The 21,267-nt window shown below is 52.3% G+C and overlaps 1 protein-coding gene across 1 annotated transcript in view; it reads left to right on the top strand.

The window, feature by feature from the left end:
* The window catches only part of PTK2B (protein tyrosine kinase 2 beta), a 109,675-nt gene that overhangs the window by 80,357 nt on the left and 8,051 nt on the right, over positions 1-21,267 (top strand). Inside the window, exons 6-24 of the mRNA XM_069484837.1 lie at positions 6,453-6,515; positions 6,692-6,746; positions 7,151-7,291; positions 7,655-7,729; positions 8,340-8,441; positions 9,151-9,268; positions 9,801-9,840; positions 10,232-10,278; positions 11,490-11,540; positions 11,929-12,026; positions 12,728-12,812; positions 13,032-13,132; positions 13,373-13,488; positions 15,042-15,142; positions 15,304-15,393; positions 16,253-16,457; positions 16,685-16,793; positions 18,002-18,067; positions 19,285-19,410. Of these exons, the coding sequence (XP_069340938.1) occupies positions 6,453-6,515; positions 6,692-6,746; positions 7,151-7,291; positions 7,655-7,729; positions 8,340-8,441; positions 9,151-9,268; positions 9,801-9,840; positions 10,232-10,278; positions 11,490-11,540; positions 11,929-12,026; positions 12,728-12,812; positions 13,032-13,132; positions 13,373-13,488; positions 15,042-15,142; positions 15,304-15,393; positions 16,253-16,457; positions 16,685-16,793; positions 18,002-18,067; positions 19,285-19,410 (1,789 nt within the window). The remainder of the gene's footprint in view (positions 1-6,452; positions 6,516-6,691; positions 6,747-7,150; positions 7,292-7,654; positions 7,730-8,339; positions 8,442-9,150; positions 9,269-9,800; positions 9,841-10,231; positions 10,279-11,489; positions 11,541-11,928; positions 12,027-12,727; positions 12,813-13,031; positions 13,133-13,372; positions 13,489-15,041; positions 15,143-15,303; positions 15,394-16,252; positions 16,458-16,684; positions 16,794-18,001; positions 18,068-19,284; positions 19,411-21,267) is intronic.

Raw genomic sequence — 21,267 nt, 5'->3', positions numbered from 1 at the left:
ACAGAGCTGGGGAATTCTGGCCCATCCTGGGCCCCCCCACAGGGGAAGAGCCATGGGATGGGAAAGTGAGGTCGCACTGAGATTTCAGCATCTGAGATTATAGGCATTTCTGACAGAACAGGTCAAGGGCAGCCTCAGGGGCTCCCCACGGCTTCACACTTGGTGGCACTTGGATCCCCTACGCAGAGGAAGTCTGCAGCCACCGTCGCCGTAGCCGGTTAGAGGACAGCCCGGCTCTCAGCCATTTGTGGAGATCTTAAGAGTTCAGTGCTGGTGGCCCAAGGGCAGTATGTGAAGTTGATTTATTACCTGAGCCCTTTTGTGCCTTCCAAGACCACGCGGCTCCTACACATCCCACAGTCTCTTCTTCCTCTCTGAAATTAGACAATTTGGAAAAGCTTATCTTTATCTTTGTGTTTATGGGTCTCATACTCAGGACTCTAGTCTCCCTTTGAGACACCCATCATTTAGGTCACCTGTCAGTCATCACGCCTAGTAACATGGCAGCATGGAGAAGACCCACGAGCATTCTGTTCATGCTCTCGTGTCCTCCGATCATCCCAGACTATCACTGGCGTTGACTTCAGCACCAGGACGTGGCTCTTGCAGACAGTCCTGTCGGGAGTGTGCAATCTGTGATGTCTGCTGTCGAACCAACTAAGGATCATTCCAAAAGCCACGCTTGTTTTATGAAAGAGGCGTATTGTTTCCCATCTCCCGAGTCTGAGGAACAGAGTCAGAGAGAGGTTCCTATTCTTCCCGGTTGACCATCGAGGGTCAGGGAATAGGACGTTAGGGAGAAGGTAGGAAACGTACCTACTCTGTAAAACTAATAGAAGATTTCAGGCCTGATCATTTTTAAAGTTGAATGCAAAGCTCTATGTTATAATGGGCTATTTTAAAAGCAAGTTACAACTATTTCTCGCCAAGAGAGAGTCAGACACATTTCTGAAAATCAGGCCATAAGGCAGAATTTCCCAGGGCTGTGTCTCTTGCCTGAAAAGCTTCCAGAGTATAGGCTTACCCACAAATCATGGGCAATAGTCCTGTTAACATCATTGATTGGGTTACCTGCCTACAGATATATGGCGTCTCCAGTGGAAAATATATATATATTCTTTCCTAGCTTAAAGAAAATGGTATGATGTATGCATGAGATATGAGATTAGTGAAATGAATCCTCAGTGGAGTTTTCTGTTTCCTGTGTTACTCTGGGCAAGTCAGTTAATCTCTCTGTGCCTCAGTTTCTGCATCTGTAAAATGGGAATGATTAATAATAGTAGCAACCTTGCAAGGTTGTTATGAAAAATAAGTATATTAATATATTTAAAGTACTTAGAACAGTGACAGGGACGGAAGTGTTCAATAATTGTCTTTTTTACCAATTTTTTTATCTTTACCCTCATTTTATTTCTTTCTCTATTTTTAACACACTTTTTTTGAGCAGTTTTAGATTCACAGCAAAATTGGCAGCAGGTACAGAGATTTCTCATATACCCCTTCCCCACACACAAGCACAGCCTCCCCCATTATCAACAACCCCCCATCCCCTGGGGTCCATTCTTTGTAATCAATGAACCCCTATTGACAGGTAATTATCACTGGAAGTCTCTAGTTTACATTAGGGCTCACTCTTGGTGTTGTACTATTGTAGCCTAATACAGAGGAGCTTCTCTGCCCTAAAAATGCTCCCTGCTCCACCTACTCATCCCTCCCTCCCTTCTAACCATGGCAACCATTGACCTTTTTATTGTTGCCATACTTGTGCCTTTTCTAGAATGTGATATCGTTACAATGATACCTAATTAATTTGTAATGATTTATTGGAGGTGGTTTATAAATGCCGAATATATTATCTAACTATCCTCTTGTAAATTAAAATTTGAAATTCATGGCCTATATGCTAGAAATTGGTACCTGCCCACTTTGAGGAACCAAACAATTTTTCTCCCTTAACCTGGCACACCCAGGACCATTTCCCACCCCCAGCAGAGCCCCAGAATGCTCTGATCTAAGAGATTGGAGTAAATGTGTAACCCATGATTGGTTAAGTCGTAACTGATAGTAAGTCAAGATTAGAGGAAGAACATTCAGCTTGCTTTGCTTCAGAAGGCATTTTGGCTTGTAATTTCCAAATGTTGATAACATGTTAATATTTCTACTGCTGTTCAGAAGACAAACATAGCCAACTGCAAAGATGCTTCTTTATTTCCTGCTGTTCTTACCTGGGTACCAGTCACAGGCCTATACCTGCCAGTAGACTCCACTGTCCCCTTGGTGTTAGCTGCTCAACTTTGCAGGCTTGTCCCCCAGCCAGACACCAGAGGGCGCTCCTAGCAGGCGCAGCCTCATTCCAGGATGGCGGTTGGGCAGGTTTGGGATAACTTGAGTGCCCCTGGCTGACAGCTAAGATGACACTCAGCACAGAAGCTCACTCCCTGGGGAGAGCAGCGTCTCTGATTAGCGATGTTACTGGTTCTCCCAGACATCCCAGTGACGTTCGATGGCTCTAAATGTTGGTAACACTCAGACTGTGGCACATTTGAGGGATTGGGCACCTTTGTCAACAGCAAGGCTGTAAATGATCTGTGAGGCCCTTCGGGGACATAGCGAGTGAGCTAAGCAGGCAGGATTCAGGAGATTGGGATGCCCTAGGTGTGTTTGCTGAGCTTCCTTTTTCCTAATAAAACATTTTCCCGTTCACTGCCTCCTTAATCACTCTAAAATTGCTGTTATTTTTCATGCATTTTAATTTCTCAGTGTTAATTTCAAAATGAGTTCATCCTTCCATTTAGCTAAGCCTAATTTCCTTTAATTTACTGTTTAAATATCCCAGGCCTCCGCATTCTTTCATTGCGAGTGTCAAATCTCATCCATTCACTCAACAATGCGGCCAAGAGAGACCGTCAGAGACCACTCTCGCCTGGGGCTGGGAAGCAGCTCTCAGCCCCGGGGTGGGTGCCGCATCCCCTCTGTTTGGCACAGTCTTCCCGTTCTCCTTTTCAGACTAGCAAACTCTTCTTTGGAAAACTTACCGGGCAGTGTCACCTGCCTGCCCCGTACGTTCACAGGAAACCTCAGAGCAGGCCTGGAAAGTGTCAGTTGCACACAGCATGGCCATCTACTCTTCCTCCCCAGCCAGCTCGAGGGTCTCTTCATCCTGAAACCTTTTCTGCTCCATCCTCACCCCATTCTGCCTCCTTTGCGAACCCGCCATGCCATGCATAGCTCCATTAGACGATATGTTCTCCGTGTATTAATACTAGATTGTGAAATCCCATCCAATCCTGAAGTCAGGGTTGGTGCTGCCTTTTGCCTGGCACACGAGAGCGTGACACATATTTGAATGAATGGGTAACCTGAAAGAACTAAAGTCCTCATCCTTGGTGGCCATTTGCCAAGAGTTGTGTACAGCAAGCCTATTTGTTCAGTTACCTAGAAGTACCTTTTGCAGCTCACTCAGCCCAGTGGGATTGCTGATGGCCATCCTGCCTATAAGAGGTTTTTATGAATGTGGAGGGTGACCAGGTAACACTGGGCTTGGACACTTTCTAAAGCTGCCACGATTGGCTGTGGGGAGCTTTGGGGTCTTTACTGCAGCCACTCTCCAGCCTAGATGAGCACCTCATGTCCTATAACTGAATGTCCCTCCCTCCCTACAGTCCTCTGACTTCTAAGTCTGCAGAGCTGCCCTTAGTCAGCTAAAATGTTCCTTCTCAGGTGCCATCTTTGACTCCCTCTGTCAGACACCCAGTAGAGAAAAGTAGAGGTAGGGAAGAGCCACTCTTCTTAGTTTCCTAAGTTCTCTCCTTGGATAAAAGGGTTTTTTCTCCCAGGCTTTCCTAACCTCAGCACTAGTGACATTTCAGGCTGGGTAAATTCTTTGTCGCGGGGGCCAGTTGTACATTGTAGGATGTTTAGCAGCATCCCTGGGCTGCACCCACTGGATGCTAATAGCACCCCCCACCCAACCAGGAATGACAACCCAAATATCTCCAGACATTGCAGATGTTTTGGGCTGACAAGGGGTGTGCAAAATTGCTCCCAGTTGAGAACCACTGAATGAGATCATCGGAAGGCTGTATCCTCAGGCCATGTTTAGTTAGAACTTTGAACAATCACCTTTACTGAATTGTGCTTTAATGTTATGCCATTGGTACTTACCAAAATTGTAACAGGAGAAAAAAAATATATATGGAATTGGCTTCTTATTTTTGGTAAAAAGAATATTGAGGATATTAGTTTTCTTTTAATCATTAGCTTTTCAAACTTTTTAAGTAATGAAATCTGTCCTTTAAGGCAAATGTTTTCGCTTAATAAATTATGCCCTAAATGAGGTCTCATATCTACTACCCTGGCAGCCAGGGTAGGTACCCAAATCCCAAACCTATACTAAATGAAAATATCTGCTGTAGGTATGCCACATTCTTTATTTCATTTCTTGATTTCCTTCTAGTCCTAGTTTATTGAACATGTTTTCGGACCTTCTATTCTTGGATCTTGTCTTGGAAGAAGACAGAAATATATTTCAATATTGTAAGACGAGAATTCAATAATATTTACTGAGCCATCGTAAAATGTTATGACTCCTTAATGTTCATTTAAATGTAGTCATTCTAGATTCTATAAGAAAAATTTTATATAACAGACTTTTTATCTTCTGCTTTCCCTCCATTCCACCTCATGGCATTTTAAACAAACTCACCTTGCCCCAGTTAGAAAGGCGACTTGTTTCATCGTGCTGTGATCACAGGATTCCATCCTTTTTATTCTCATTTTTACTTTGCATCGCTTTTGCTCCTCTAAGGGAAATAATCGAGAAGGATGACCTGGTGTGTGTGTATTGGGAACCCCAGGGGTCAAGGATGGGGAACCACAGAGGAAGTTCCTGATAAAATAAATGGCATCTAAGAAAGGGATTCAACTTAGTCTCCAGGTAAATGTGTAGCCACGGAGCAGACCACCTGGGTGGGCAGTGAACATAGATTATGCGATGATTTACATGAGGATGGTTTGACTAAACTCACTGCCTTAAATTTTTTTCAAGTAAAACAGGTAATATTTGTTCAATGTTGAATACTGGAAACACGTAAAAAAAAGAGGGGAAAAAAAACTTTAAAAATTACCTGGAATTCAATGAACCAGAGATGACCTCCACTAAGAGGGTAGATCTATTCTCATTTTTTCCAATGCATTTATTTTTCTAAAGTTGGGATGATATTTTTGTTAAGAGAGAACTATTTATTTTGTTGGAAATATTTTCAAAGACAATATTTATTAAAAATTGTTAAGTATATAACATTCCATGTTTTAAGTTCTTATTGGGGATTTCTTCTATGAATTCATGCTTTGGATGTTCTTCTTGACCCGATGACTTGGAAATACTTTCCGAGAATTTTTCTAGTTTTAAAATGGCTTAATCATTTACATTTATCTTTTAATTCATCTAGAATAAATATTCTAGATAGAGTATATAGTATTCTAGATAGAGTATAAAAAAATATTCTAGAGTATAATATTCTAGATGGAGTATAAAGTGAGGATCTAATTTTCCTATTTTCTAAACACAATGAACTGTCTAAATTCATTGCTTTTGAATTGTAAGTTACTTGACTGTCTCTGCTTATGATATTATCAGCACAAAACTGTTCCCAGATGTCTATAAGGACACCTGGGTTAAAGGAATACTGAATTACCTTAATATAAGATCAATAGTAGGGCAATGTCTACAACAGTCAATAAAATTACTAGACACAGTGACCTACACAGGGAAGGGAGGCTGGCTCATGTGAGGACATTGGCTACTCGGTCTCAGCTTAAAACACAATTGCTACAAATAAAAATACATAAAGATCTTTATCAAAACACACATTTTTAGGAGAAATGGGACTTACAGAACATATTTAAAATATTAATAGACGTCACGTCTGGTGGTAGGACTACAGATTATTTTCATTTTCTTCTGTTCTATGAATTCTAAAGATTTTATATGAGCAGTACTGCATTTAATAATTATTTAGGTGAACATGAAAAACATACACACATATAATATCTCAGAGACAGCAAATAAATGAAAAAGAAGTCACAAAGGGAATCCGGGACCTGAAGGTGGAGGTGTGTTCCGGAACCGGTAGCTCCAGCATTGGCTGCCTCGGGCCATGTGTTCACAGAGCTGCCCTCTTCTTCCTCAGCCCAACAACTGTGCAGTCCTAGAGCGGGTCTCCCAGAACGCACGTCTTTTCTAGGAATGAAATTTGTGGGTTTTCCTTTTTTGCTCAGTTTTTAAATGTCACATTTTATGACTTTTATAACTTCCTCCCTCCCCTGGGAATTCCCACATCTGGCAGGGGAAGGGGCTTCCAGGCCGACCCATGGGCACGGGGTGCATGGTCCTGATGCCCCCCACCCCCTAGCCATCAGCCACCCTCCCCATACCCTCCCTCTCTCTCCAGGCGGTTCTTCAAGGACATGCCCCACAACGCCCTGGACAAGAAGTCCAACTTCGAGCTCCTGGAGTAAGTCCTGGGACCTGGCCCTGCCCCCTGCCCTGCCTCTCCCCTCACCCCTTCCCCAGAGCCAGGCAGGGTCCCTCTCCCAGTCCCCAAGCTCTCTCGCCTCCTCCTGATTGGCCAGAAGTCCTGGGGTGGGGGTGAGGGAGTCAAATGCTGCTTTTTTTTTTTCCTTCTTTCAGAAAGGAAGTGGGGCTGGACTTGTTTTTCCCAAAGCAGATGCAGGAGAACTTAAAGGTGAGGAATCCAGTGGGTGGGGGCTCAGAAAGACCCCTTTGTGCTGGGCCCCAAGGCTAGAGCTGAACGGATCAGCCTGGGACACTGGGGGAAGCCAGGGCATCTGCCACCTTGAACATCAGGACACAGGACAACTAGTGCGTCCTGGGCCCCTTCTGGGGCTGGGAATTGGGATGTGATGAGCCCAGGCTCCCGGCCCATGTCAGGCCTGTGGGCTTTGTGGCCCGAGCTCTGGGATGCCACCCTGCCTCCCTCACAGGGCCATCGTGGCAACAGGGGTGTTTTAGGTCATAGATGGCCACTGCAATCATAGGCCCTGGGGACCATCCCCCAGCAGTGAGACCCCGGGGGAAGGAGTCAGAGCCCAGGGAAGCGGGCCTGGCTGACCCCGTCCCCTTCCCCAGCCCAAGCAGTTCCGCAAGATGATCCAGCAGACGTTCCAGCAGTACGCCTCGCTCAGGGAGGAGGAGTGCGTCATGAAGTTCTTCAACACGCTCGCCGGCTTTGCCAACATCGACCAGGAGACCTATCGCTGTGAACTCATTGTGAGGACGCGCTCCCTCTGTCCTCGCCCTGACCCGAATCCCAAGCCCCTCGGGAAAGGGGGCCGGGGCCTAACTCCAGGGGCCGGGAGAGGCCAAACTAGCTGTGGGTCCTCGAGCATCAGGGCCTCTCGGAGTTGCCTGCGGTGGAATTAATGTCGATCCACTTGTGTGACACGGGGACTGAAGTGTTGGCCACCAGCTCCGGGAGGTGGGCAGGTGGGGGAAGTCGATGGGTTTAGGGCAAAGGAGCTGGAGGGCCCAGGAGACAGTGGCCTTCGTCTAGCCCAGTGGGCTTTTCCTCCAGATTTCTGGGTGATGGAGTGGGCAGAACTGGGGCAACGGTCTGGTCCCCTTTTATTCCAGCAAGGATGGAACATCACCGTGGACCTAGTCATCGGCCCTAAGGGCCTCCGCCAGCTGACCAGTCAAGACGCAAAGGTAGAGAGAGGCCGGGCAGCCCTACCCAGCCCAGGCGGAGAGATGTCTGCGCCTTTTTGCTGCCCCTGCCCTGTCTGACCCATGCTGTCCTTGTCCCTGTCACTGAGAGCAAACACCTCCCGAGGCCGTGCCCTGGAGTGAGCCGCTGGGTGAGGGTGTTTGGGCATCACAGTTGGGGCAGATGGTTCTTTACCGCCCGTGACTGTCCTCGGCACCGAGACGGGCGTGGGGCGGGAAAGCAGGAGTGACGGTGCCCTTGTTACTCTCCTGGCTTGGATGGACGAGTTGCTCTTTCAATGGCCAAATGGGGCAAGACTCCCCTGGGAGTTGGGGGGTTACCTGGGTGCAGTCACGGCTCTACTGCCAACCTGACACATGGCCCTGGGCGCGTCCTGGCTCTCTCCCCACCTTGTTTTCTCTCCTGCAAAGTGAGGGGCTGGGACCAGACGGTCCTTCTGGCCTGAATGGTTTTTGATTCTCTCTTTGCCACCCCCACAAGAGACTCCCAGTTCCTCCTTGCCCCACGCCCACCATGCCCCCGCCCCTGACCAGTCTGCACGGCCTGATCCCCGCAGTGGGATGGTCTGAAGGGCCCCTTCCCTCCCCACAGCCCACCTGCCTGGCCGAGTTCAAGCACATCAGGTCTATCCGGTGCCTCCCGCTGGAGGAGGGCCAGGCGGTGCTGCAGCTGGGCATCGAGGGCGCCCCCCAGGTGAGCATCTCTGGGCACAGGGACACCTGGGCGCTCCAAGGGGCGTCACTGCAGGGTGGGGGGTCCTTGCTCAGGCTGCTGACCAGGGTGGGCAGGAGACCAGGAGTTTCCTGGTTTGGGGGATCTTGTTAAGAAACCACCCAGTGCTTAGACAAGACGCCAGGAGGTAGATAAATTATAAAGACATTCAGGAGATATTTTTTTTTATTGTCAGGAAAGAAATGGGGAAACTTTTTAGGGTAGGTCAGGTGACCAGAAATCAGGTACAAACCAGAGGCCTAAGCTTTGCCAAGTGAACAATGACCCAGAAACCGAGCCCGCAGCAGCGTGGGGTTTGTGTGGGTAAAAGAGGTCAGACTGCAGGCCCTTCCTCTCGCTCCTTCTGTGCACCTGTCCTGCACTGCTCCCTCCGCTTCCCTTTTCTCAGTTTCTGCTTTTACTTGTTGAGCACCTGCTAGGGACAGCACACTGTGCTGTGTGTTCAGAGAGGAAACCAACCAGGCCTGGGACCTGCCTTCGGAGAGCCCCGGGTGCTCGGTTGGGGTGACAGAGCACCCCCTGGTGGCCGCAGGAAGGGAGCCGAGCCTGGGAGAGGTGTGGGTGGCACCCGGCGGGGGTGGGTGCCATGTCCAGCAGTCCTCCTCCAGCCCTGGGGGGCAGCCCCTAGCCAAGGCTCTGGGGTCTCACTGTGGCCGGTCCCTTCCTGCAGGCTTTGTCCATCAAAACCTCGTCCCCTGCGGAGGCTGAGAACATGGCTGACCTCATAGACGGCTACTGCCGGCTGCAGGGGGAGCACGGAGGCTCTCTCATCGTCCACCCCAGGAAAGGTGGGTTCCACTTAAAGGCAAAGTGTCAGGACTGTGGGTGGCAGCACAGTTGAGCCAAGTCCCCAGAGGCAGAGTGGGAGATGCTAAGCCGTCAACCGATAAGTGGATAAAGAGGCTTGTCATTGGCCCAGCCGGACACTTCCTGTGGGCCCATCTCGGGCTACAGGCCCTGTCCACGCTCCACCCCAGCCCTTCTGGTCAAGGGCCACGCGGAGGCCAGCTCCTGGAGGTGTTTGTCTCTCCAGGAAGTGCAAAGCCAGTGATAGAATGTGACTGGTCCCTCCTGTATGTCTCTGTTTGGGGCTGGAATCAGGACATGGGGGTCTGGGCAGGGGCGTGTGGAGTCTGGCAGGAGGCAGCCTGCAGGAGGACCCCAGCTGTGGCCTGAGGCCTCCCTGGCCCCCACTCTGCGGCTAAGGGACAATGGAAGAGGCAGATGGGGGACCTCCCATGTGGAAGCCATGAGGAGATCAGCTGCCCACCCAGGCCCCTGTGCCCGCCTCCAGCCTCCCTCTCCCTCCTCTCTCCCCAGACGGTGAGAAGCGGAACAGCCTGCCCCAGATCCCCATGCTGTGAGTACCACGGGGAGGCAGAGGACAGGGCCCGAGCTCCACCTGTGTCTGCCGAGAGAAGAACAAACTGGTCCCCCACATGCAGTTTCTGGCTCCTGGGCTCCAGAACACTGGCCCCCCCGGCTTTCACAAGGGCGCCCTCCCCCCTGCCCCCAGTAAATACTTGGTGGAATATTGCGATGTCCTAATGCCACCTGGTGTTATCCCTGGGGAATCACTGCGGGCCCCTCCCCTCCGGGGCCCTGCAGCCTGGGCTGTGCTCCCAGGTGGTGCTCATCAGGATGGGCTGCTTCTCCAGATGGGGTGGGTGGAGACGGTGGGCCGAGGCTGCCCAGGGGAACACGGCCAGGCTCTGAGCTCCCAGCTCCTGCCCTCTCATCTCCTCCTGCAGATCCCTGGAGGCCCGGCGCTCCCAACTCTCAGAGAGCTGCAGCATCGGTAAGCTGCCCGCCTTGTCCCCTGCCCGTGCCCTCTGCCTCCCTTCTGCTTGCTTACCGCTGCCGGCTCTCACGACAGTGGCAAGGGTTTCCTCCGAGTAACAGAAAAACAACCTTCCCCTGTCACTTCCCAACGACGGCAGACAAATGTCATGAATGATAACGGCTAGCGTGTACTGAGTGGCTACTATGTGGCACCATGTTTATCTCGGTCAGCTCGGGCTGCTGTAACAAAACACCACAGACTGGGTGGCCTAAAAACAGACATTTATGGCCAGGCACAGTGACTCAGGCTTGTAATCCTAGTGCTCTGGGGGACCCAGGAGGGAGGATCACTTGAGCTCAGGAGTTCAAGACCAGCCCGAGCAAGAGTGAGACTCTGTCTCTACTAAAAATAGAAAAATTAGCCAGGTATGGTGGTGCACACCTGTAGTCCCAGCTACTCGGGAGGCTGAGGCAGGAGGATGGCTTGAGCCCAGGAGTTTGAGATTGCTGTGAGCTAGGCTGATGCCATGACACTCTAGCCCAGACAACAGAGGGAGATTCTGTCTCAAACAAACAAACAAACAACAACAACAAAAAAAAAAAAACACAGACATTTATTGTCACAGTTCTGGAGGCTGGAAAGTCCAAGATCAAGGCGCTGGCAGATTCTGTGCCTGGTTTGCAAATGGTGGTCCCTCACTGTGTGCTCCCATGGTGGAGAGAGAGAGAGAAAGTGCATACTCTGGTCTCTGTTTCTCTTCTTATAAAGATAATAATCCTATCATGAGGGCTCGACCCCCACAACCTAATTACTTCCCAAAGGCTCCACCTCCTAACATTATCACAGTGGGGTTAGGGCTTCCATGTATGAATTTTCAGGGCAGGGGGAGACACAAATATTCAGTCTGTAATGGTATTAAAATATAACAGGTATTATTTTATTCAATCTTGACAACATTCCCCAGAGACATTCATTTTACATAAAGGGAAACTGAGATTAGAGGACAGTAACCAACTTGCCCTAAATAACACGACTGGGAAGTGGGGAGCAGGAGCTCAAGCCGAGGTCCCCTAGGCTCTGTGGCCACTCTGCAGCCTTGGATGGGAGCCCGAGACTCGCCTGGCTTCTGCCCCCACCCTGCCCCTGTGGCTCCACCAGCTTCCAGGTGGGAGCCACGCACCTGGTTCCTGGCAGTGCCCACCGTCGGCATCTTCCTGTCGTTCCAGAGTCAGACATCTACGCGGAGATTCCCGACGAGACCCTGCGAAGGCCCGGAGGTAGGTCCTGACCCCACCACAGTGACCACACCCATGAAATGACATCGTGAGGATTTACATGTCACCACAGGGAACATCCTTTTCTTCATATGTATCCTCCTGTGTGTGGCTCAGACAGGTGCCTTTGATTTGAAAGCCGAGATTGTTCTTTTATCTCCCTGTGCTGACTGACCTTTCCTGTACCTGTGGAGCTGGGTGGGGATTCTAAGAATGTGAACGGAGACCCAATCTTTGGGGGGAACGGGATGATGGAACCTTCTAGACTCTTTCCCAGCCCAGCCTCTGGATCGTGGCTGAGGTGTTGTTGGGGGTCTGGTGACACTTAGGCTCTCCAGGGGACGCTGGCTGGTCTGGGTGCTCCGTGACCCTCTGCCTCCTCCGGCTGCAGGTCCACAGTACGGCGTCGCCCGTGAAGACGTGGTTCTGAATCGTATCCTCGGGGAAGGCTTCTTTGGGGAGGTCTATGAAGGAGTCTACACGAATCACGTGAGTTCCATGCACTTCCCTGACACTCCTCCTCTACTTGGCTGTGAGGCCAGAAGGAGCTCGAATCTGAGCGGGTGGGAGGCGGCCACACAATGTGGGGCCCCTTGTCCGCCTGGCACGACAGTCTTTACAAAGGGAACGACGCAGACAGGGGTCATTTCCAAGAAGGATAACAAAATACCAGGCTGGAAATGGAGGCAGGACCTGAAGAAGAGGAAAGGAAGGGCAGGACCCCAGGCAGAGTTAGGCTCAAGGCCACCGACGGGCCGGGCAAGGCCGGCTTCTACAGTCGAGCTTCTAGCAGGCCCAGGAGAAAGGCCAAGCCCAGGAAAAGGGCAAAAAGAATTTAAAATCTGACAATAACGAGAGAGAAAGAGGCCTGGCTGCCATCTGACAGTGGCCTTGCAGGTGCTCTGCCCCATGCCCCTAACTCTAGGTAGGTCATGTGGCCCCTGCGTCCTTGCATGTGCAGACAGAGGCTAGAGTCACTTGTCCGGTTCTAGCATAGGCTGACCCAGAAGAAAGGAAGTGGGGGAGGAGAGGAGAGGAAAAGGGGAGAAGAGAGAAATAGGAAGAGGACATCCCCTGCCTCCCCTGGCTGGCGGTGACATCCATGGGAAGACCAGGGTGAGGCTGGGAGGGGACATGTTCTTCTGAGCCCCAGGCTGGACCGCAGGGCCCTGAACACACTCTTGTTGCAGAAAGGGGAGAAAACCAACGTGGCCGTCAAGACCTGCAAGAAGGACTGCACCCTGGACAACAAGGAGAAGTTCATGAGCGAGGCAGGTAGGCGTCCCCTGGGCGGGACCCTGAGACCCCCGGCCTCCAAGGTGGGAGGGTCCCGGGCCTGGGGATCGGGGAAGCAGGTGGGGGGTAGTGTGAGCAGTGCTGGGACCACGTTGTCGGGGGGCTCTACTCCCCCATGTCTCCCAGCTGGGACAGCACAGCATGTTTCTCGTGCTGGACTTTGAGCCGTCCCGGCCGGTCCCCTTGCCCCCACTGCAGTGATGATGAAGAACCTCGACCACCCACACATCGTGAAGCTGATCGGCATCATCGAAGAGGAACCCACCTGGATCATCATGGAGCTGTACTCCTATGGGGAGGTGAGCCGGAAGCGGCAGGAAGGGGACAAGGACACTAGGCCAGGGTGGGGCCCTTCCTCCCCAGCTTCTCTGTTCAGCTGAAACAGCCTAGAGGCCCCATTTGTACAGGAAATTGCTGGAACATCTTGCCGGCTTTGGGTTTGCCCGCCGAGAAGGGTCGGGGGCCTCAAGGAATCTGGGACCCCTGGCTCTATGCTGGTGCCGCACCAGGGGTCTTAATGGCACCTCCCCTTCCTGCAGCTGGGCCACTACCTGGAGCGAAACAAGAGCTCCCTGAAGGTGCTCACCCTGGTCCTGTACGCGCTGCAGATATGCAAGGCCATGGCCTACCTGGAGAGCATCAACTGCGTGCACAGGTAGGGAGGGAGGGAGACAGCCGAGCCCTTCCCCTACACCCAGGCGTCTGGGTGAGCAGAGCTGGAGCTTGCAAAGACCCGTGTTGGGGTCCCAGCGTTGGCCCCACCTGTGCCACCAGCCTCTGAACCCACCTCCTCATCGGTAAAATTGAAAGAGCCCCCCATGCTTCTCTGAAGTCTGAGGTGTCCCATGGTAGCTCAGTACCTCTGGCCCCTCCCCTGTGAGTGCCAGGACAGTGCTTCCCACCTCGCACAGCTCTCACTGTCCCCCAGCTGGTGCACTTGGTGGCACATGGAAGAAGGGACTGGGCTGGAACAGCGCCGGCAAGATCCTGGGGTCCCGGCCTGGACAGCACCCTGGTTCCCCAGCACCCCTGGGCTGCAGAATCCTAGCCTCCCTGTGGCCGTGGAGTCAGTCCCTCCTCTACCTGCCTCTGTTCCTGTCCCTGCCACAGCAACCTGACCCCCTGGGGGAATCAGCAGCAGGGCTCTTACCCCACCATTGATGTCAGCTGAGTGGCCTTGTGCCTGATTCCATGCAGAGTCACACTGGGGGACATAAACCAGCATTCACTCATGCGATAAATATCATGGAACTCCAGTTCGGTGCCAGGCACTGTCCTAGGCTCTGGGACAAAGTCGTGATCAAAACAGACAACCGTCCCTTTCCTTGGGAAGCTTATATTCTAGCCTGAGGGTCAAACGTGAGACATCAACAGTCCTGGGCTAAGGTGGTGGGATGATAGAGTCGTTTCCTTTAATCATTTGTTCATTTGAAGTTGTCATGCTTTTAAGTCATCTTTTCAATAACAAAAACAAATGTTGTTAAGGTGTGGAGTCTGCTTGTAAGAAGCACTGCAGGCAAGCACGGGGTAAACTGAGTCAGTAGTGCATCTCCTGGGAGGGGTGAGAGCTCAGGTCTGGGTAGGCTACCTGGGCTGCACCCTTTTCCACCTTGACCTGCTGGGCAGGTTCCTTCAGGTCTGTCCAGGTGTCCTCCCTGCACCGGGGGGCTCTGAGGGTCTCTGTGTCATGACGTGGGGCATGCAAAGCTCTGTAGGATCCTAGGTGCTCCATCAAGGTCAGCTGTGGCTGCTGCTATAAGAAAAGCCTACACAGTCCTACAGAAATGCAGAACAGCAGGACATGACCGTGGCCAGGGAAGTTGTTGGGGTTCGTCCTTGAAGAATCAGCAAGGTGACAGCCTCCCCAGCCCAGGGGACCATATAGGCACAGAAGGGGCACATAGGGAGCCAGTGCTTTGAGCTGGAGACTCGTGAGAAGGGTGACAAGAGACAGCCCGGCAGCGAGAGGAAAGGAGATGACAAGGTCCTGTGTGTGTCGGGGCAGAGAGCTGGCCGGGCTCCCACCTGAGCTGTGCGTTAGCAAGACCACTCGGTGGGGACAGCGACCCACAGAAGCTGCAGGATTCTGCTCCAGCGACCAGGTCCCTGCCCCAGAGGACTCTTGTCCTCTGCCACTCTGTCTCGCTAAAGTGTTCTTGCTCCCAAGGGAGTCAGTGCCTCACCCTGGTCCTGACATCCCTCTTCCAGGGACATTGCTGTCCGGAACATCCTGGTGGCCTCCCCTGAGTGTGTGAAGCTGGGGGACTTTGGCCTGTCCCGGTACATTGAAGACGAGGAATATTACAAAGGTGAGGGGGACATTCTGGCCCCTGCTTTGCCCTGGGAGGGTCACTGAAGCCTGTGGCTGGGCGGCCCAGGCCAAGGGTCTCTGGGGAGTAAGCTGTGCCTCTGGGTGATTCTAGATCTCTCTCCCTAATTAACTGCTATAAACCTCTTCACCCACCTAAAGCCTCTGTGACTCGTCTCCCCATCAAATGGATGTCCCCAGAGTCTATCAACTTCCGCCGCTTCACGACGGCCAGCGACGTCTGGATGTTTGGTGAGTGGTGACTGGGGAGGGCGTGGGAAAGGGTTTGGGTTCTGCCCTCTGTGACCAGGCCACAAGGGGAGTGGAGGGAACAGGGGACTGCCCTTCCCCAGGTTCTGAGGGTCCTGTTTTGCTGTGGCCACTAAGAAGTCCCAGAGATGGGGAGCCTGGTGGCAGTGGGGATGACATGGACCGAGGGCTGGTCTAGGCCGAACAGGGTCACCTTCCTGGAAAAGGCTCTTGTGATGAGTGTGGGCTCCACCAAGCAGCCCCCGGGACTAACGTGGGGCCACCGTGGAGGGATGTCAAAGTCACAGGTTTGAGGTTTGTTCTGAGAGGAGGTTCAGGGAGTGGCGAGAACCAAGGAGAGTGTGGTCGGTCACCCCTTACAGAGCACCAGCCTGCACATGGTCCCACTTAGTGCTCCCGCGGCCGCCCGGGAAAGTCTCATAATTATCACTCCCATTTTCCAGACAGGGAAACTGAGGCTGGGACAAGGCAAGGGCTTGCCCGTGATTGCATGGGCAACAAGTGTCAGCACTAAGCTTCCACCTCCAGCTCTCTGATAGGGGCTTCACTTCCTTCTAAGAGAAGGCACTGGGGGTCCCAGTGATGTGCTTTGACTGCCACCTCCTGAGCCCTAAGAGCTGCAGCTCCAAGGGGCCGAGGTGGGGAGGCCTTGGTTCATCAGGCCGTCAGCCCCTGGGTGGACCGCCAGGGCAGGCAAGGCCCGGGGTGCTGGGGGGAGAGAGAGGATGATGCAGGAGCCCCTCCCTGGCTGGGACGGAGCACTGAAGGCCACAGTGTTCCTGCGGGGTGGGCCGGCCTGTCCCTGGCCTGTCCCTGGGCCTGAGCATCCCTCTGCCCCCAGCCGTGTGCGTGTGGGAGATCCTGAGCTTTGGGAAGCAACCTTTCTTCTGGCTGGAGAACAAGGACGTCATCGGAGTGCTCGAGAAAGGGGACCGGCTGCCCAAGCCCGACGTCTGTCCGCCTGTGCTGTACACCCTCATGACCCGCTGCTGGGACTACGACCCCAGCGACCGGCCCCGCTTCACGGAGCTCGTGTGCAGCCTCAGGTGAGCAGGGGTGGAAGGCTGCAGGCAGAGGGCACGGCTGCTTGTCAGCAGCACCGAGAGGGCCTCGGGCCCACGTTCCAGCCTGTCTCGGAGGGCTCTCCCAGGCCACTCTGCAGGGAGATGGACACAGAAGTGGATCCGGCTATTCCTCTACAAACAGGAGCCCCTGAGAGGCATCTTACTTTGACCTTGTTTCTCTCCCCGCATCTGGCCTGACTCCTCGGCAGTGACATTTATCAGATGGAGAAGGACATTGCCATAGAGCAAGAGAGGAATGCTCGCTACCGACCCCCCAAAATCTTGGAGCCTACGGCCTTCCAGGAACCCCCACCCAAGGTAAGCCAAGTTCTGGCCTCGTGGGTCCTGTGAGTCACAGCAGAGGTAGGTCACTGTCTGACTCAGTCCCCACTCACTGTGTAGGCAGGATGCTCCTACCATCCTCTCCGGACCTTTCAACCAAGCCTGTCACACCAGTGCCCTGGCAGGTGGCATCTGAGACACAGGCACCTTGTGGGACAGCACGTCAAGAATCATCCCTCAAAAGCTTCCTTGGAGAGGCTGCGCACTTCTAGGAGTTTTCTAGGGACAAATAAGATCCCCTGAGGACACACAGATGGGGAGTGTCCTGGGCCCCTTGGGTCTAGTCTTTGTGTCCCTGTCCTCCATGGCAGCCCTGGGCCCAGGAGCCAGGGCTCCACTGCCATTAGGTGGGTGGCCTCCAGGAGATGGTGCCTGTAGTAGTCAGCGAGAGCTGCTGTAACAAAATACCACAGACCAGGTGGCTGAAACAATAGACGTTTGTCTCTCACAGTTCTGGAGGCTGGGAAGTCCAAGGTCAAGGTGCTGGTGTCTGGTGAGGGTTCTTTTCCTGGCCTGCAGATGGCTGCCTCCTTGCTGTGCCCTCACCTGGCAGAGAGAGAGGGAGAGAGAGAGAGAGAGAGATCTGGTCTTTCTTCCTCTTCTCATTAGAGTGCTAAGCCCACTGCAGGGACCCCCGCCCCATGACCTCGTCTAAACCTAATCATCTCCCAAAGCCTAAGCCTCCACATACCACCACCTTGGGAGTTAGAGCTTCAACATATGAATCGAGGGGGATGACATGAACATTCAGTCCCCAACAATGCCCAATCCAGTCCCTCTTGCCTGGCACGTCCTGCCCCTTCCCTCAGGCCCAGCTCTGAACCTTCCATGAGTGCCTGAGCCCCTGGTGGCCTCCTACCTCTGAGTGTCTGTGGCTGTGGGTCTCTGAGTTGGCAGGTGCTCCCACACATAGGGGGGCTACACACACACAGATCCTTAACCCCTCCAATTAGCGACCCCCTGGGGGGCAGAGAGGTGGCCTCTCTGTACGGTCCCATCACTCAGTGGGCAACTGATGTTCAGTAAGTAGATGCAGAGTGGTTTTTAGATATTAATAACTTTGTCCCTCAACTCTCCTTCCTTCTGAACAAGCCTGAGCTGCCTCCTACCTGATGTCCCCTTGTGAGTTGTGTTCACTCGAGGAGAGAGACAGGGACTGACACACCTCTGTGTTCTCTCTCCAGCCCAGCCGGCCCAAGTACAGACCCCCTCCGCAAACCAACCTTCTGGCTCCCAAGCTGCAATTCCAGGTAAATGTGTAAGCAGAGGGCTTGGAAAGTTCACGGGCATCCCTCCTCCAGGTCCTTTCTGAAGTTCCGTTCTTGTGCCTTCGAGGAGCAGTGTGCACCCACTGGGGTGGTGGAGATGGCCTGCGTTAGCTCTTCCTTGGCACCCAGAACAGAATTTAAGCTCAGATCAGAAAAATAAAAATGCAACCTGCCAGGCTGTCCTCAGCTAAGACCTGCCTTACGCCCAGTCCCTCTGTCTACGGTGTCTGCTGCTTCACATGTCTGCCTGCAGCTACCTCCCGTGTCCAAGCCCCCCGCTAGCCTCCTACCCTGAGCAGAGCCTTCTGAGAAGGAGTCCCAGAGAGCCAGGGACAATGACATTCTCCAGAGAACAGAGTCACTCCCTGGGGCTCCCCGCAGAGGCCGTGGCCAGAACCAGGGTGGCCACTGAAGAGCTGGCATGGCTTCCCCGAGCTTTCCCCACCACTGTCCTCGCCAGCCACGACTCTGCCCAGGCTGCGGAGCCCCGACTCAGAACGTTTCTGCCCTATGTGGCCCTGTCACATCTAGGAGAGAGGGAGCCCGGTCTCCTCTCATGTCTTCTCCTGCCTCCCCCAGCTCAGAGTCGTTGCTCAAAAACGGGGCTCCTCAACCGACAGAAACCCTGCGCACTGATTCGGTGTTCTTTATAGAAAAGTGCTGTCCCGTGGTCATAGATTTCTTCTCAAGGGCATGTCCCAGTGCCAAAGCGAGCCTGTCCAAGAACTAATAAATCCTCTTCATGGGGAGAAAAAGACTTGATTCAAAACATGGAGACAATGTCCTTAAAAAAGAAACATACCCTTATGTGGCATTCAAAAGAGAGATTCGTTTTTTTAATTTTAAAAAAATTTCATATATAAATATAAATCCGTGGGCTGATCATATCTGCCAGTTTGTAACGTGACTGAAGCGTAATAACTCTTCTCCGGAGAATGCTGAGGGAGGAGACCCGGTCTCAGCAGGTCGGTGACCTGTGGGGACCACCCCCGGCCCCGTGAGTGGAGCACCGCGGGAGGGGTGTCTCTCAGCCCGGGCCAACGAAAGGCCGCGCTGTGTTCCTGATCAGCCCCTGGGGAGCAAGCCCCGTGCCCCCGCAGTGCCCATGCATCGTGTCTTTGTGCTCGTGTTCGTAGCAGCTAATCGTCCCCCTTCTTGCCTTGTCCCGTGTCTTGTGCTTCTTTGCGTCTCCTGAATAGGTCCCAGAGGGTCTGTGTGCCAGCTCTCCCACGCTCACCAGCCCTATGGAGTACCCGTCTCCCGTTAACTCGCTGCACACCCCACCTCTCCACCGGCACAATGTCTTCAAGCGCCACAGCATGCGGGTAAGAGGGCTCTGCATGCTGGTCCCGGCCCGGACTGAGGAGGCTGCTGGTGGGAGGTGGCCTGGGACACCGGGAACCCTGTGTCCTCAGGCTCAGGAGGTGTCCTCCGTGCTGCCATGCTCCTGTCAGGCCACCGAGGGGCTCTGTGACTCCCTTCCCTTTGCAAACATAGCAGAGGCTGGGGACCAAGCCAGGCTCTGCTCCCCGGGACACCAGCTGGACCCAGACCTGCCCCTGTCCACGCAGGTGCTGTGGTTGATGTTGAAAAATCTGTCCCTTTCCTGAGCCCCCAGGGTAGGGTGGTCCAGGGCGGCGTGAGGTCCCATGGGCACAGCACTGCCAAGCCGGCTGGTGCTGGAGTTAAAGGATCCTGGGGGTTCCGCCCCACCCTGCCTGCCCGTTGGCTTTGCTTGCTAAATCTCTCCTCAGTCAAAGGAAAGGCTTCCTGCGGCAGCTGCTCTTGCTGCATTTGTAAAGGTTGCTGCTGGCTGGGAAGGAGCTTAGGGGCCAGTGTGGACATAGGCAGGGAGCTAAGCCACCGTCCCCATCACCTCTTCCTTGTCAGCTGCCCGCAAAGCCCTGAGTGCTTCATGGACTGGTTTCTGATTGTCAGGTCTTACCTAACAAAAACACTTTCACTTGTAACTAGAGAAGCACAGGCTCCCAGCCGTCCTCCTGCATACAAATGCCCCTTATGGTCAGTTGCCATGAACACGTGATGCATTTTACTAAACCGAGTAACAAAACACACTAAAACTCTGACTATTTTAGCTCTCTATATACATACATATATGATATTTCATGTTCAGTACACAGGACTGAAATTTTTTGGAAAAAATACATTTTTATTACAATAGATTTAAAAACTGTAGGCAAAGAGGTTGATCTCCTTCTATGCCATTATCCTTAATTTAGAAAAATTTGGAAACAAACATGATAACTTAAGGGCTCCAGGCACCAAGAACTATTGTGAAATGAATTTCCCCTGACCTCCCTTGCTTTTTTCTCTTCCATTAATTGAACCAATTTTTATCTTTCCATATGCTTAACAGTAATAAAACTGCATTTTTAGGCATGTACTATATAATTCAGGCTGTGCTCAATTCCTCCACCCTTCCTGCCCTTGACTCTTTATTCGTAATTAATTAAGTTTTACTGAGTTTTGCTTGAAAATGTGTTCTTTTAGAATGATGCTATTTGGCACATCCGAGGGGTAACATTGCCTTTGTTTAAGCCCTGCGTCTCCCTGAGGACTTTGTTCAGCTCCATAAAGACAGACTGTGCAGCAGGAAAGAAAGACCTTTTGTGTCAGGACTTTATGAGTAATTGCCATAAGGAAAATCTCCCTGAAAGAACATAATAAGCATGTCTTTAAATAACCCCCCCCAAAAAAATTAAAAATATAAACTCCATTTTATGATATAGATCAGAAATATTGAGAAAGTCTCGTCCAGGCAGAATGCTGAAAAGGTAAAATAGGCTCCCTGCAAAGCATGTGAAAGCATTAACAAAAATTCAGAGATGTTTTTCCCACAAAAAACAATTTTTCTAATTACTGGCTCATAGCCTGACTCATCTGGGAGTCTGTGGGATGCCACACCAGAGATGGAAGGGCAGCAATCTCCCTCTCGAAGACTTCACAAATTGAGATTTAAAACAATAACTTTCGGCCGGGCGTGGTGGCTCACGCCTGTAATCCTAGCACTCTGGGAGGCCGAGGCGGGTGGATTGCTCAAGGTCAGGAGTTCGAGACCAGCCTGAGCGAGACCCCGTCTCTACTAAAAATGGAAAGACATTATATGGACAACTAAAAATCTATATAGAAAAAATTAGCCGGGCATAGTGGCGCATGCCTGT

The sequence above is a fragment of the Eulemur rufifrons genome, chromosome 12 (assembly GCF_041146395.1).
Source record: "Eulemur rufifrons isolate Redbay chromosome 12, OSU_ERuf_1, whole genome shotgun sequence".
Taxonomy (NCBI): domain Eukaryota; kingdom Metazoa; phylum Chordata; class Mammalia; order Primates; family Lemuridae; genus Eulemur; species Eulemur rufifrons.
This window is presented reverse-complemented; position numbering and strand designations above follow the sequence as displayed.